The following is a 17,029-nucleotide window of genomic DNA, read 5'->3' on the forward strand; positions in this document are numbered from 1 at the left end:
GTGTGAAATGGTGCCCGGGCCTCCTGAGCGCACCTTGGCCAGCGGCCCCCCTCATCCCAGCGTCTCTCCATCACCTGCAGCAGGTCGGCCCCCACCTGCAGAACCACTGTGCATGGGCAACGAGAAGCCTCTGCCCAGACGACAGAAGGCCGCTCTCCCAGACTACACAGAACAATCTGAAACAGCCACATCAGCCCCTCAGATAGTGTCACCACCAAAAATGACTCCCTACCCCAGCAGCCTGCCCCGGCCGCAGAAGCTGAGAGGGAATCCACTTGCTAGCACCAAACAGCTGAAGATCAGAAAGGAGAAGCGACCACGAGAATGCAGATCATGACCCAGAGTCCGCGCTGGCTGTAGGCGAGGCTGTGGCGGATGATCTGAGAAAGGGTCCCTCCCAACCAGCAGGCAGAAAATTTCAAAGCCCAAACATTATCAGGCAACACAGAGACCTCTGACAAATAACATCTCGTCCCTCCTTGGACAGCCACGGGGAGCAGTCCTGCTGGAAGCCATGGCGAGGTCAGCGCAGCCAGGGGGGAGCACTCCCTCTGTGTACGGGCCACTGCTAGGAAGTTTACTAAACAAAGTCTGTCTCCAGGCAGATCCCACGGGCTGTTCACAAGGCCGGCATTCGGCCGGTTGTCACGCTTGCCCGGGCTTGGTGTTAACCAGGCTTTTCACGTTCCTCGAAAAGCAGTGCTGGCCTCAGCTCCGGTGCCAGCAGCCCCTGCATTCTCGATGGACTGGAAAACTCACTGCCGAGCAGAGAGGAGAGGCGCAAGCGCGGCATCCGAAGTGCTGTTCGGTGCTTTTCTGAACCTGCTCCCCCAGGACAGATCAGGAAACAGTAACAGGATCGACCGCCTGAAGATCAGTCTTTCTTAATTTTTCCTCCTCTTTCAAAGGAACTTAGGTTTTTGCAAATGCAAATATGTATATATTAGAGAGTTCAGATGAGAGAGTTATGGGGAAGTGAATAAAAGTAAGGCTGGGAAAAAGAACACAAGAACGGCTCGTTAACCCCCACCGGTAGACCCTGCACCCAGCAGGTCGCAGGGCAAGTGGGACACTGGGGAGGGCAGAACCCCAGGCCCAGGACAGGGGAAGGAAGACAGCCCTTTAGCGTTTTAAAAGAACAATCTCAGTGGCAAAAAGACTGCTGCTAATAAATCAGATTCTGAGCCGCTTTCCTAGGTTGCCACAGGGCAGGGGAGCAAGCCGGTGGGTACACCAGCCCTCTTGGTTCCCAGTCAGTCACCAAAAGGCAGAACTATGCGGTGTGGGCTGTGAGGGAAGGTTTCCATGGGATCCGAAAAGCACTTCAAGGACACTCTTGACAGGAGAGCAAGTAAACACTGAGAGGGTTAAATATTAAATTCCAAGTAGTGTCAGGAGTTCCGTTTCCCTCCAGCCTCTGAAACCTAAACTTCGGCTGTGATCAGAAGACTGCCTCCTTGTGCCCCCTGTCTGCCACTCCCCATGGGACTTCTAGCACATTTCCACTCCTCTGAGCTCCTCCCACCTGGAACGCCTTCCCTCTGCTGCTGTTCTTCCATGCCTTGTCACACACGGACTCCTCCAGGAAGTCTTCCTGACCTGCCCAGGCAGAACTCTACCTGCTTTGCGCTCTTTGACTAGCACGCTCACACCACTTCTCACCCTGGAACAGACAAAGTTCTTGATGCTGTCTTTCTCCCCTCCCTGCCATGACACAGACTGGGAGCAGAGACAGCCAATTCATCTCGGGGACCCCTGGACCCAGCAAGGTGGGCATTTGACAATGAAAACCAGAGGATGAGCTTGGGCTGAGCTCCTCTTTGAGCTGCTGGCCAGGGTCGTCCGCTCAGAGAAGGAAAGGTACGAGGGCCTTGCGGTCTTCTATTGGGAGGGTCAGGAATTGGCCCTCCGGTTTCTGCAGACAAACCAGTGGCTTGCACTGAGGTGTGAAGAAAGGATATTCACAGCCTCTATGGACACAGAAGGCTCTGACTCCTCAAGGTGCTTTCTCTGTCCCTTGAAGGTCCTTCTGTAACCACTGTAAGAGGGAGAAAAGGGAGGACTGAGGGCCTGATCACTGAAGAGCAACTAGTGGAACCCTGAGGCTATCTGCAAAGGTCCCCGCAGTATTCACAGACAGGCCCCTGCAGGGTGTGAATAGGGAAGCCCCTCCAGAGCCCCAGGCAACTTGCCTAACATTCAGAATGTGAGAAACAGCTATTTGGGACCAGTGGCTGATGTCCCTGTATATAACCATCTACAGTTTATAATGACAAATACATCTCTTGCCTGTGAGACCACCACACTGTGTGCCTCTGAATGAGTTCCCTACCCTCTCTGGGCTTGGATCTGCACCTTTGTGATTCCCTCTCTTCCATTCTAAAAAGCTTAAGTGGTATTACAATTTCCAAGTCTGAAAACCACTCCTGCAATTACATACAAACCTTGGAAGAAAAACAATGCTCTCTTCCAGCATGACTGTCCTACAACTTATCACAGAAATGAATTTGCTGGCTTCCTGTCAGACAAATCTAGTCCTTTTTGTATGTGTGGCACAGTGACAGGCCTGGCTGCTGAGACACCAGGGCACGAAGGGACCAGGAAGCTGCTCTAGTTCTGGTCCAACAACTGCCCTCACTTTATAGATAAAGCAGACAGTCATCTCTTGGTTTCTATATGATGGTCTCGTAGAATATACTCTTTGATAAACCACATAAATATGTTTAACGGATGCACAGCTGGTGAGATGGTGAGGTGAGGGCAGTGCTCTCCAGCCCTGGGGAGCCACACACATAGTGTTGAGCAGAGATCGACTCCCACTTGACCTGACCACGGACGCTTGACCTCTATTTGTGAGAGCACGTGGCTAACACTGGTAAGGAACACCAGTGTGAGGGGGTAGGGAAGTGGGAGAGAAGGAGGGTCTTCAGTAATTATGCTCATTCACTGAGCACCTACCATGTGCCAGGCACCGATCTAGACACTTAGAAGACATTGGCAACAACCAAAAAACCCAAAGATTTGTGCCCTCACAAGAGATTACATCCTAGAGGAGGAAATTAAGCAAAGCAATAGATGTGAAAAAAATAAGTAAATGATACAGAGAGTGATAAAGGCTATGAAAAAAGGTGGCAGAGCAGGATAAGAGGACAGCGAGTCCCAAGAGAGAGGCTCTAGCGGTAAACAGGGAGGTCAGGTGGGCTGCCCTGAGAAGGTGGCATTTCAGCAGACACTTGAAGGAGCTGTTTTTGTATCTGAGGGGAAAGCATTCCAGGCAGAGGGGACAGCCACTGCACAGGCCCTAGTGCTAAGAGGGTGGGGGAAGGAAAGTGACACAATCTGAGTAACTTTCTAAGAGGACTGCTCTGGCTGCTGTGCTGAGAACAGGCTGCAGGGACAGGCGGTAAGAAGGCTACTCCGGGGCGCAGCCAGGCAAAAGAAGGTGGTGGCTGGAACCAGGGTGGCAGAGTGGCGGTGGGGCAGGACGAGAGGAGAGCGCAGATGTTTTAAAAGCAGAGCCAAGGCACCTGCCTGAAGGAACAGGCTAAAGGAACGGGCATAGGGTAAGAGAAAAGGGTAAGAACTAACCAGCAAGAAACAAAACAAAGGACACCCTATGACACCCAGTCTGAGAGTCTGGACATAAACCAGCTGCCAAGGAAATGGCTTTTCTGCTAAGTGCCATCACATGCAAATCACGGAGGGGTTCAGAGCAGGGTCCTGCAGGACCCCAGGCCAAACTCCAAGAAGTCGGGTCTACAGTAACAAGGCACTGGACAGACATGTCCCCAGGGATGGATATCCCACTGAGAGAGCTAACCGCGCATGATCAGAGAGGAAATCCAGACAGCTGATCCGAGGTTCAAAACAGGAAAGGAGAGAATGAGGATTTGGGGCCAAGAGGGATGAATACTGAGGAGAGGTCATAAAAGCAATTTAAAGTATATGAAAGGTTTCTTTACATTTACTGGGCTATCCTCAAATCCCAGGGCAGAAGTAAACATAACAACATCCTTTTGTCCGATGGGTGAGGGAGGTGTGTGACACACACAGAAAGAACCTCATAATCATATGAGTTGTGACATTTCGCTTTTTTAGATCAGAGGAAGGAGGGCTAATGCTTGGCGTCTCACGGTCTTCCAGCATCACTGTGTGACCAGGGGAGGGGTGGATGAGATGCTCTGCTGGGATCTGTCCTGTCCCTGGCACCTGACTCCACTATGGTGCATTTGCCAAAACCAGGAAATAACCAAACACTATGAAATGTTATAAATGGCAGTACACTGTCAACACCAGCCAGAAAGAGCTCCAGCATGCTCCTGAAATGTGTATGACAGAATTAGCAAAAAAGTGGCCCCTCCTCCTGACTTCTAGGCAACCACTCAGAAAGAAACCAACTTTGTTCTTTAATTACAAAGAAACCCCAAATGCTTCACACATCTATTTTTGAAATTTAAAAGTGGAAACCCTATTCCATAAATATGTTCCTCTGCTTCTGGCACTCAGGTTTGTATCTTCTTGCTGGGGACGTGCCAACCTGCTTTGCACTGGGAGCCCCCCCCCACCCCCCCGGAACGGTATCAAAACCTACCCATGCGTGCATCCAGCTCAAATCCCCCTGGTCTTGACATCACGGTAAGGTAGCCCTTCCCCCTCTGAGCCTGCTGCGTGGGTGGGATTCTTGTCCTTAACTTCCCCAGCCCTAACCATCTCATCTCTGACTTCTCCAGAGTGGGGGGGGGGGGGCAGCCTCTTTGATTGATGATTATCAGTTTTATATGATGCTGGGTACCTATTCACGTGTCACAATTTTAAATCAGCTCCCCAATACTGTTCTAAAACTGGATTGTGGTGAAGGCTGCATGACTCTGTACTTTATGAACAAGATCCCTAAATCATACATTTAAAGTGGATAAATTTTATGGTATGCAAATTACACCTTAATAAAGCTGCTGTTGTTGTTTTTTAAAAAAATCAGCATCCACATCTCTGCAGATGTTTCCGTTCAGTGCCAGACCCCAGGTGGGGACCTGTGCTCTCTGCACACGAACAATTTCTACAGCCTGTGTGGTTCACAAAGAGACTGGAACAGAGACTCTGTTGAGGGAAGGGCTGGAGCCAGGGTTGGTGTGTGGAGATGCCTGGTGGATCAGAGGTCCCCAGAGGGCAGCAGGAAGTGGGGACACCTACAGGGACAGGGAAGGGGAGACATCAACAGGAAGGTAGGCAAGCTATGCAGGGTGGCTGGGTGGGGGAGAACATGTTTAATATTAGGTTGAACCACACCGAATGCCATTTTTGTAGGTCAAAGTGGCTGAATATTGGCAATCATCTAGAGCTCAGCCTAACACGTACATGTGTGTGACACAAATGGGGAGCTTAGGCTCAGGGGTCAAACGGAGCCGATTTCCAGTCAGCACCTCTTCTTATGGACTGAGGGACCGATGGCTTGTCACTTAAACTCCATGAGCCTCTGTTTTCTCATTTATAACTGGGGATGGCACAGTCACATCCCAGAAGCACCTTTTTATTCCCACTTTTTGATACATGTACAATGTCCACCACGTGCTAGGCTTCACCAAGCACTTGAGTAGTGAGAGCCCCTTTCCTGCTCCTTGGCCTTCCTCGAGTCTCCTTAGGCAGCTACTTCCGGATGGAATGGAAGAGCAGAACCAAGCCTGAACCACCAACCTCTCTCAGCACCTTTCTCCTCTCTCCCCAGTAAATCCAGCCCTCAATAAATCAGGAGAGGCAACACAATTCTGCTCAGCAAAGCAGACCCCAACTTTCATGAAGTTACTACAGAAATCACGAGAGTCCCAGCCGTGTCCAGGCCCGGGGCTGTGGCTGGGATGGGCTGCATCTGGTATCTTCTACCTGGAGGAACCATGAAATAAAGCAGGAATACAAATGGGCCAAAGGCAGGGAGGGAAGTGGGAGGCAAAACAAAGGCTCCCCATTACTAATGTGTGGAGTGGGCGAGGGTGTGCACAGCCGGGATCGAAGCCAGAGTGCAGGGGTGTGAGGGCTCGTGGGCCAGCCTGGCTGAGGACTAACCGGAGGTCAAGGAAACCTCTTCCTCTTGGCTCACCCAGAGAAAAGGCAGACACATCAGCCAGCTTCAGCTCAAGAGGGACCCCTCCCCCCCAGCAACGTGATTCCCGGTGTCCCCCTAAGCTGCTGCTGCTGGTCTCAGGGCTATGACAGTAAATGAGAACTGCTCCTCTATGAGTAATGTCCTTGGCTGGCCACTTGGAGCACTCTCCCTTCCACCTCAAGGCAACTTCAGCTACTGTGATATAAACAGGAGTAGGATGACCAGACTCAGTGAGAGTGCCCCGAGGAGATGGCAACAGAGGACAGCTTAGTTCCTTCTGTAAAAGCCTCTCCCGTGAGGAAGCCTTCCTGCACTCCCTGACCTACAACAGGAGGCCCCAGAACACCATCAAGGTCTCCACTGGAACATAGGAAGTCCCTGCCAGCGAGACATCTGTCCCTGGGGCCTGCAAGCTGATGTCCAGCGGCCACGGTGCATGCAGACGCACCCCATGTGGGGGGAGAAGGTCTGCCGCCCTGTTTAACTCACCAGGGAACTACCTGACAAGCATGAATTAAGCTCCGACTTTCTGGAAGATGTCCAGGAGCACATTTCATTCTGTCTTTCAAGGTTACACTGTGTGTCCGAGGCTAGGACTTGGAACCCTTGCCCTCTTGGGCCTCAGGGTGCAGCGGGAGACATGAAAAACAGGGACATGACAGGACTTCCTGGTGAGATATACCACATACTGAATGAGCATCACAGGACCCCATGGAAGAGAGATATGAGTTCCCTCAACAGATTCTTACTTTTTCACCAAAAGTCACCCACCCTGTGATGGTGTCATTGATTCCACATTTACTGAGGAGGAGAGATCCCCAGAAAGGCCACCATATGACTCGGGCCCCTGGCCTCTGCACTCCAATGTGAGGGGTTGCAAGGATTCGTTCTTAAGGAAGAAATGTGCTCTTGGCCTTGTGCCTCAGGTTAATAAACCCACCCTTTAAAACCTCACCAAAATGATCACGTGTTTTCACTGTGCTGGCTCCAAGCTGGCAGCCGGAGCCCTGTGTCCAACAGCTGCCCAGAGCCAATGGCACCGGCCAAGCACCCCGGGGGGCGGCTTTCACTCACCAGACAGGGGGTCTTTGCCAATCATCAAAACATTGGGCAAGTTCATTACGATCAGTTGCTGGAGAACTTCCTACAGAAACAAAGAGGAAAAGATACCATTAAGAACAGGAAACAAATAAAGAATGATTAAGAAAATGACAGTTTATCAAGTCACTGGATGCATGTGCAGCCACAACACGGTAACTATGAACATGCTACATAAGAGAAAGGAATGTTTAAGATACAAATAAATGTGAAGTCAAAGCTAATTGTACTTCTGCCTTGATCATAACCATAAAGATTATGTCTGCATATGTACAGAGACCTCGGGGGGGAAAAAGATATGTTAACATGCCATGTTAACATAGCAGGATCAGGTATGAGAGTCTTTTAAAAGATGTCTTTATATTTATGGTATGGTTTGCTTGTACAATTAAAAATACAGAATGAAAATTAAAGAGATGCTGCTGGGTCTCTATAGCCTGACGATTCAGGATGCAGGCACTCAGCAAGTCTCTGGTACACGTTGTAAATGAGACTTCTCTCCTACAGCAGCGACTTCCTTGGGAGAGGGATAAATCACAGCTAATCTGCACCCGTCAGAGAGGTGGCGCGGGAAACGAGCTGCCTTCTGGCCCTCACACCAAGGGTCTTTGAAAGCAGGCCCAGGCACCAGCCATCAGTCACGGCCCTTGTCTGGGGGGTCTTTGACAAGCCCGCCTCAGAGTGTGCCGGCTCGCACCCAGACCCACCACTTCGTTCCCCAGAGCACCTCCAGGGCAGGTCATCTTCCCTGTCCAGAAGGGTCTTGTTTTTTTACAAATCAGAAGATAAAAATCTAATTTTATAGAAGACAAATAAGGGGGTAGGTTACAGCGTATTCTTGGCTTTATAAAAGTGGTTGCTATAGAAATTCTTCACCAACAAAACTCTTCTTAAGCCTTTTTAAGAAAGGTTTCCAACTTTTTTCAGGAGTCGCTCTATTGCATAACTCGCTGCATTTCTGCCTTCAGTATCCTGCCAGCGAGCACTGATAAAGGGGCCGATTACACAGCCGGCCCAGAGGAACAGCCCGGAACTCTCTGGATCATCCGATTAGAATGGAGGCCTGGGCACGCAGGCCAGGGGATGCCAGCGCCGTCAAACAGCTTGTGCACGGACCCTACCCTCCCTTCTTATCCTTCTGTGGCTCCTGCCCGCACCAGAACTTGGGGGCAGGGATACTAACCCATGAGGTGCAACTCACTCCCAACACACTGGGCCCTCTCCACTCGGTGTTGGACAGTTTGTCTTTATTATCTGGGGTCACAGGCCACTGCATCAGAGAGGCTGATGTTTTCTTAAACATGTCTCAGCGGTAAATACCTGGGTCCGACAGAAGTCTGTGCTGTGTAACAGCCTCAGCCCTCCTTCAGGCCCTGGGAAAATTCAACCTAAGAAAACTGTCTCTCAAGTAAAGGGCTCACCAAAGGGTTTCCCAGTCCTACCCTGGGGAAAAACAGCAAAATCCACGAAATCCACTTTCCAGCTGCTCTGCCAGCACAAGGAAGGACTCCCACCAGGTGACCGAGTCTCAGAGGCTCTGCCCCTCCCACCCCTTCACACACCACTCAAGCACTCCCAGCTTCCAGAAGATCCTCTTGTTACCACTGCCCAGCCATCTACAGTCCCGTCTGGTCTTCCCTCTGCCATTGTCCACCAATGTGGAGCAGCAGTCCCCGGCTCAGGGTGCTGGAGGAAGCTGGCAGGTTTCTAAAGGGGGACAGCATGGGTGAGCACCTTGAAGGTCTCTAATGGTGCAGAGCAGTGCTTTCGTGCTAATGATTACACAAAAGATGGCTGGAAACACCACTAGAAAACCCATGTATGTTTAACTTTGTCTGATCAGGACTTGCTAATTTTCCCCAAGAAATATGTGTCACTTGTACAATTAAGAAGTAATGTTTTACAATACACAAAATAAAACTGAAAGGAAATTGTAAAAAAAAAAGGTTATACTTTACAAACAATGTTTTTGTTTTAAATATGTTCCTTTCAAAGCACCATGGGTCTCCTAAGACCTAATTCTGTGACCAAAACCACTCCAGAGCGATTAAGTGTTCCCCCTTAAAGGACCGCCAAGCACATTTCCAGCAAAAGCAGGCTCAGAGTGGTGAGTGTTGAGGGTAGAAGAAATATAATGGGAGACGATGCACATTAATTTCAAATGATCCAGTAGCAACCCTCAGGAAGTAAAAAGAAACAGGTGAAAATATTGTAATAATATACTTTAATGAAGCCACTATACCCAAAATATTAACACTTGACCATGTAATCAACATGACGTCATGAATATTTCACATTCTTTCTTCACAAGGAGTGTGTAGTTTATACTCATAGTGCATTTTAATTCTGATGCTATGTTTTCCTTGGAAACATTTGATCTGAAAAAGTAGCTTCGCATACCCAAGTTGCTCCAAACACACTGAAAAGCTTTCCATTAACTGAATCGAGCATCAGTTTTTAAATTTAAATTAACAATTCCTGAGTCACACTAGCGGCATCAGGAGATCCTGACAGCCACATGTGGCTGGTGGCTGTCATGCACCCCGACACCCATGCTGAGGGGACCTGGTGGCCCTCAGTCCCTGAGGAAAGCCTAGCAAACGCATCCCCTCGGCCTGGCAGGGCCTCCAGGGCAACAGGCCAAGCCCTCCATCTAGTGGGGACGTGAGGAGGTTGCTGATGAGTAGACCCTCCTGCCTGGCACTGGGAACAGAAAGCCACTGTGGAGGCTGCAGCTGACACTGGACTGCTGGTGGGCACCTGGTCACACCCCAGCCAGCTGCGTGGGGTGGGGCTGAGTGAGGCTGGAGAGTGCAAGTCCAGTGGTGTGCTTGAGCATTCCCCAAATTGGGCACCTCCTAGAGCTACCCAGGCCTTCATAAAGGCCACTGTCACATCCCCAGGCAGAGACAAGGGTGCATACAAGCCTCGATGCAGGCTCTGTCTTGTCACCCAGTCCTTGTGGCCTGATACAGGCAGCAGAGCAGAGTCAGGCTTGAAGTTCGGCCCTCCTGGGGATGCCCCATCCCACAGAGGGTGGGGGGAGTTAAAATCTGTGATCCAGAGTGGACTTTGTACCGGGTTTGCTCTCAGATCCTAATCCAAGATGCTGGGAAACCTCAGGCTCTCCTGTTCATAAATGAAACTGCACTAGTGGCATTCTGAAGGATCCCGTTGGTAACTGCTTTAAACGAACCAAAGGAAAAGTCACAAAAATGGACCGGAGGAGGGTGGGTGTATTTGGATTCTCAGCAGCAGGAGGCTGGAAAGTGTCTGTAATGTACACCACCTAGGCTGCAAATGTAAAATTTTTTTAAAAAATATATCTTTATTGATTTCAGAGAGAGGAAGGGAGAGGGAGAGACAGAAGCATCAATGACGAGGGAGTCACTGATCAGCTGCCTCCTCCTGCACACCCCCTACTGGGGATCGAGCTGGCAATCCCAGCATTGTGCCCTGACTGGGAATTGAACTGAGATCTCCTGGATCATAAGTTGATATCAATTCCAATGTCTCTCCTAGAACTGTCACAAAAACAAAGCCCTACACATGTGGGAGGGATGGAACAGGCCAGGACCACTCCCCAGGAAGCGTCTGTCACCCCAGCTGGTGGGTCCCAGAGACTGCATCTGTGTCTGCACAGGGTGTCAACAAGCCCAGCCAGTCGAACAGCATCGGATTCCCAGCTAGCTGATCTGGAACCTCCAGGGGGAACCAAGGGTGACATGGAGAGTGCAGGGTGGCCAGAGTCTCGAGGCCTCTAGCACTGGCTCTCAGAGGTCACCAGTGGAAAGAAGGTCTAAGAACAGAACCCAGAAGGCTAGTGGGAGGAAGATACCTCCTTCCTACTAGAATGGTCTCCTGACAAATGCAGGTTTACTCGGTGGGGAAAAGTACAAGACACGGAGGGGGTGCCCCATCCCAGGCTTTGTAGGTGATCGTGTTCTGCTAGTGACAGGAAAGATGATGGGGGAGAGCAATGAGAAGAATCCAGAGGCATCTGGTTACATGCATAACCTGAAGACAACCAAGTAAGTGGTCATGCATGACAGAACCACTTTGCCACCCTACAGCAAACGAGACTAACACCCAGGTCCATGGCTTCACTGAGCCCGTGATGCCAAATGCTTGTTCCCCTGGACCCTGCCTTGTGGGCTATGGCAAGAGGCTGGGGGAAGGCCTGGGCTTCCAGAGCACCAGCCACTAGAAGACAGAGGCTCAGGGATCCCAGAGTGCCACCCACCACCTAAGGCGATGCAGGGGCCTCACTGAAAAGGCTTAAAGTCCTGCCAGGGCCATGCTGACCTCTGTGGCTGCTCACACAGAAAGGTCATTCTCTGCTGCTGCTGGAAGAAATGCCAGGTCCTGTTAAAGCTGCAGGCTGTAAACACTTTTGTGTGTGTGTGCAGCAAAGGTTATCTTGTTTCCACTCCAAACACTGGGACTGTTGGATTAAGAACAATGATTTCATAAAGAAATGAGAAGAAATCTTTTTCTCCCCCTAAATGAAATGAAATTTTATCTCTTGACATTTTGCCTGGAAGGAAAAATAAATGCTGCTAAAGGCCAGAGTTTAGGTCCACGGAATGACCCACCATGGGGGGAGGAGGGGCCTGAACAGGAGCTGCTAATGCAGAGTAAGTGAGAGGGAAATCCCAGAAGAGTTAAGACAAACACTCAGCAGAGGCATCGAGATGGATGAGGATGCTCATGGTTGCCAAGGAGAACAAGATGATCCAGACAACAAAATGTGCCTTCCACAAGCCACAGAAACACAAAGAGCCTATCCACGCTGTCAGAGTCAATACTGAAAATCAGAAACCTGAGTGACGTCAGCTTTGAGTACCGCACCTGGCACTCACATAGCACAGTGTTGTGAGCCGAAAACGCTCAGCCTAGCTAAGGCCAACAGGTAGGCAGTCCTAGCACAAAAGGACAGGTGTCAGAGCAGCACAGCAAAAGGAGCACTGCCAAACTCTGCCCAGGAAGTCCAGGAAGGCTTCCCAGAGAGGCGGCAGCTTCTGAGCTGGGCTGGGAGAGTGCTGGCAGGTGAAGGAGAGAGCTGGGACGTGTATTAACTGTTAAGTGTGGCCAGCAAGTCAAGCCTTTGGTTACACTGTGCTATATGCACTCTGTGTTTCCCACAGATACTCTCTTCCTTGCACATCCCTGGCCCTGATTACCAACAGTCAGAACCCTATTCATCTTCCAAAGCACAGCAAAAATGCCACCTCCTCCACACCGCCACCCTTGAAGCCCTTAAACACACATGATTTCCTTTCTGCTCAACTCCTAACACCTATCTGCTCACTTCTGTGGCACTTTTACACTTTGCCTTGTCAATCAACTTCCCACTGAGAGGTGGCAAAAAGCTGCTAATAGTGACAGGTGACAAAATTAGACTGATCAGAAAATACTTCTCAAAATTTGTTTTTGAAAAACAAATGTCTCTTTTAGAAGAGGTGTCTTCTCTCTCTCTCACACTATCGAGGGAACCAAGTTATAAAAACCAAATGCTTTGCCCCAGGACCACGATGGTGGTTCCTGCTATCTTCTATGCCTCGAAACCTGGCAAATCAGCCGCTATGTAGAAGACTTAAGATTCCATAGCCTGTAGATGTTAATACAAGTTAAAAACATCCCAAAGTCAATTAGTAATACTGGTTTGAATACACCACGCTTTCCAACTGTAAAATCCCAAATGGGATAGTTTTCTGAGCCAAGGATGCATAGCAAGGTTAATTTTCCATTCCTGAACTCCAGAAATGACTCAGACAAGAACGGTCTCCCAAGATGCCAGCCCCATTCCAGTGCCCTGAGTAAGGAGGAGACTTCTAACTTCATAGCGATAACACTTCCACAAACCCCACTTCTCTAGCTAAGGGGAGACGCCTCTGGGCTTTGAAAAGGCTGAGACACCCACAGGGCACCCCAAAGAGAGACCCACGAAGTCAGGGCTCCTGCACTCATCCTGGAGTTTATGCTCACACCAGCACTCAGCACCCCTCCAGGTGACACACCTCCGCACCTCCCACCCGGATCTGGCCACGAAGGGTTCCTGAACGCTCTGCAACAACTCCTTGGCCCAAACAAAAACTGCCTGACAACCTGGCCCTGGCAAACACACACCCAGCCACAAGGAGGGTCCCATCTCTGCTCTCCGCCCAACATGCGGTCAGGACAAGAACTGCTAGAATTCCCAATCTGAGGGACCACAGCACAATGCTGGTGATGGGGTTTAATGGCAGGACCTAGAGCAAGGGCAGGGTTGGACACTGAGCTGGTGAGCTGCCCCCCCTACCACATCGACCTCCCGATGGCCAAACGGGGGCACTTTCTGCAGCCAATTTGCCTTGTAGCTTCCCTAGTGACTGGTGATAGTTACAGCCTGCTGCCCCCCACCCCACCAATCACGCCTCCCAGAGTGTCACCCCATCTGAGTACAACAGGGACTTGACCCCTAAACCAAGAGCCACAGCCCACTCTCTGGGATATCCCGCCAGGAGCACAATTTTCTAATTTGGCTGCTGAGAGGAGACGTAAGCCTGATGATTTATCCTCGGCTGGCTGGCTGTGCAGAGCCCGGCCCTCGGGCCACGTGCTTGTAATTCCATCAGCACAGGGGCGGCCGTTTCCGCGGGTCCGCTTGCACTGGGGCAGGGGCGCTGGCGGAACGAGTGGGTAATGAAGTGCTTTCATGTTAAGAGGCTGTCACGGGAAGCTGCTGATAGACTCGAGCCATCTGCTCCACCTTGTCTCAATTAATCTGGGATCCCCAGGGCCTGAAACCTGCTTGAGCCTCATCAGCCCAGCAGCACTGGCTCCCCTTACTAGGCCACATGGCATCTCAGGGCCCGGTGATTTTAGGCCACCAACTCAGGCTGTCTGCAGTTAACGCATCATCAGAAAACCCCCTCCCAGGAACACTTTGTAACCGCAGGTCCTCGTGGCTGTGTTCAGAGAAACACACCCAGCCCATTCTTTGTTTGCAGCAAGGCAAACGAATATTTCCTTTAAGCTGACAGAAGAGAAGACCTGTGGAAGGAGCACCTGGAAACTCAAACACCACCACGTGAGGGAGGGCAAAGCTGCCTGCTGTGTGACCTTGGGCAAGTTGCCGCCCCTCTCTAAGCCATCTGTAAGGGGACTCATCTGTAACAGGACTAGCACTATCTCTAAGGGATGTCTGGCTTTTTCAGAAGAGGGGGGCTGGAAAAGGGGGTGCAAGGCTGGCACAGAGGAGCACAGCACGTCTTTATGGAGTTACATAGGGCTGCCAAATCTGAAAACAGGCAAGTGCACATGCTTCCTGGAAGAACTCAGGGGAAACCCAACAGGGACGGGACTGGGAACACCTCAAGTGTCCCCCACGAGTGCCTGCCATCCTCCTTTTAGGGCTGCTATGATGCCTGGGGTTGCTCTGTGGGTGCAGTCACCTTATCTGATGCTAGCAAGTGCCTGTTCTGAGCCCTGCAGAGGAAGGTGGTGGGGGCAGCCCCAGAAGCAGGGGAGGGGCACTGCTTTCATCTCCTGAGAAGAGCTTCTGCCCACAAATGATGTTTCAGAAGTCATCTTACATAGTAAATCCAAGCCTGGTTACCAGCAGCCAAAGCTGGGTGTTAGGCATTCTGCAGTGATGCCCTCAGCCGCCACAGGTGCCAGGTGGGACGGGCACACAGGGCCAAGATGGACCCACAGGGGGACGCACACCCCTGTGTACAGATCCCAGCAACAGCAGGGCACCAGTGAGAATCAGCATTTTAACCCCAGAAGAACCTTACAGATTATCTAGAGCAGGGAAACTGAGGCCTGGAGAAGAAAGTCATGAGGGCACAGAATCAGATTCAGGTCTAGATGCCCAGGTTTTCTGGGACTCACTTCCATTCAACAGTGTCTGCTGAGGGGCTCCTATGGACAGGACCACCCTCCAGTGGGGACTCTGGGGCAGAGGAGGAAGGACTGAGAAGATGAGGACAGGGATGGGGAGGGAAGGGTGGATCTGTCTTCACACTTCAATGCCTGGGGTGGGTCTGGGGTGCGCTGTCCTCTGCTCCCCATTCAAACAGCAGCATCTGTGGCTTGGGGTGATGCGAGGAACCCTATTTTATGGTGGTGAGGAATCTAACACTTTGAACCAGCAGTTGTAAAGCCCCTTTCTTTGAGCTTCTTGGAAAAGTCAAATGTTGTTGATGGGCAGGCAAGGGAAGGTACAGGGCTTAACAGCCGCACCACCCACCAACCAGAGTGCAGCATGCGGAGCTCACAGGAGGCCAGGGGTGCTTGGCACAGGGGCTGGAAGAGCCACCAACACTACCAGGCCCGTGGGGCCCAAACTGCTCCCCTGCGCCCTCATCAGGTGCGGGGCTCTAGGCTTATTCCCCAGGTACCTTCTGCCCTGGGCACAGCCACGGGGCTCAATGGGACAGGAACGGCCTTTCTGTGTCAGCAGGTAGCAGGGCTGGGGAAACACAGCATAGAAACATCCACTCTGGCCCCCTCTGTTCCACTCCACCACTCATCCCAGGCCTGCAGGCATCCATCCCCACTGGCACCCATACTTGCTGCCTGACAGTGCTGCACCAGCTCCCTCTCTCCCAGGGTACATGTCAGAGGAGGAGGAGTGGCAAAGTGTGCCAGGGAGCCTCTGCTGCAGGTGACAGCCTGCTGGGACCTGTGAGGTCAGGGAAAGGCAGGCAGGGAAGCCAGCATGCCCTCATCACTCCACAGCGTAAGCATCACAGAATGAAATGCACTAAGTTCCCTGAGTCAGCCAGGCCTCCATCTCCCGAGGGAAGGAGGCTGGCGGGCAGGGAGAATAGCGGACAGTCTTTCATTCTATTTACACCACCATATTTCCTGGGCACCAACTGGGTGGCAGATGGTGTGCTGGTTCGGGGGGTGTAAGCAGACAAGACCTCAGTCTTCAAATCCAGGAAATGCAGACAAACTCAACAAAACTGACAGGAAGCAGTGAGGGTGCCCAGGGGGTGTGCCCAGGGCCTTGTGGAATCCACAGCCTGGGAACAGACAGACCCCCTGGCAAGTCCAGTGCCCTAACAAAGGGGATATGAGGCATCTGAGCCAGGGGACAATGGAAGCACATGGGAAGGACTAATCCAGAAAGGCTTCCAGGAAGAGGTGGTATTGCACTGAAATGGGAACAAAGAGGAGCAGGTACCCTCCAGGTGTGTGTGTATGTATGGGGGTTGTGATGGTGGCAGGGAGAGGTAGCAACAAAGGCAAAGGAAAAAGCAGAAGGCACTCCCCCAACTCAGGTCTCCCTACAGAGGAGGAGCTGGAGTCCTCCCTGCCCTGCACTGCAGTCGAGGATGAGGAGAACCAGAAACTCTGCTCAGGTGGCAGCAGGGTCTCTGGAGCCCCCTGTCTAGGTCCACCACCAGCCTATTGCTGCTGGGCCTCAGCCTCAACCCCTATGTTCGCTCTCCAGGGACTGGAAGGGCAGGCATCACTCCAAACCTACAGGAGACCACGCACAGCGCCTGGCTCATGGCCCCCAGTGGGTGCTCCAGACACGCTTGGAGAGAACACACATACCTGCCTTCTGCTTCAAGGGTCCCAGCTTAGAACAGCGCCGTGGTGCACGAATGCAAGAGGCCCACAGTGAAGGTGAAGCCCTTAAAGGCAGGCATGAAAGTGCACCCTGGGTTCCTCAGGAACACAGAGATCCTCCCCACCCTGGGCTCACCCCAAACCCCTTTCCTTCTCTGTCGCTTGCCCAGGGCTTAGGACCAGGCAGGAGGAAGGACTGAACAGGAACCCTGATCATCCCGCTCCTACTTTGTTTTTTCCCCTCTGGTCTCAAGAGGACAAGCC

At 51.5% G+C, this 17,029-nt stretch overlaps 1 protein-coding gene across 2 annotated transcripts in view; it reads right to left on the reverse strand.

Moving 5' to 3' along the window:
• Nucleotides 1–17,029, reverse strand: part of CCDC88C (coiled-coil domain containing 88C) — a 110,980-nt gene that overhangs the window by 59,703 nt on the left and 34,248 nt on the right. For both annotated transcript variants that reach the window (XM_081147976.1, XM_081147977.1), the window contains exon 4: nt 7,172–7,241. In XM_081147976.1, coding sequence (XP_081004102.1) covers nt 7,172–7,241 — 70 coding nt within the window. The remainder of the gene's footprint in view (nt 1–7,171; nt 7,242–17,029) is intronic.

This window comes from Miniopterus schreibersii (genome assembly GCF_964146895.1).
Source record: "Miniopterus schreibersii genome assembly, chromosome: 1".
In the NCBI taxonomy this organism is placed as follows: domain Eukaryota; kingdom Metazoa; phylum Chordata; class Mammalia; order Chiroptera; family Miniopteridae; genus Miniopterus; species Miniopterus schreibersii.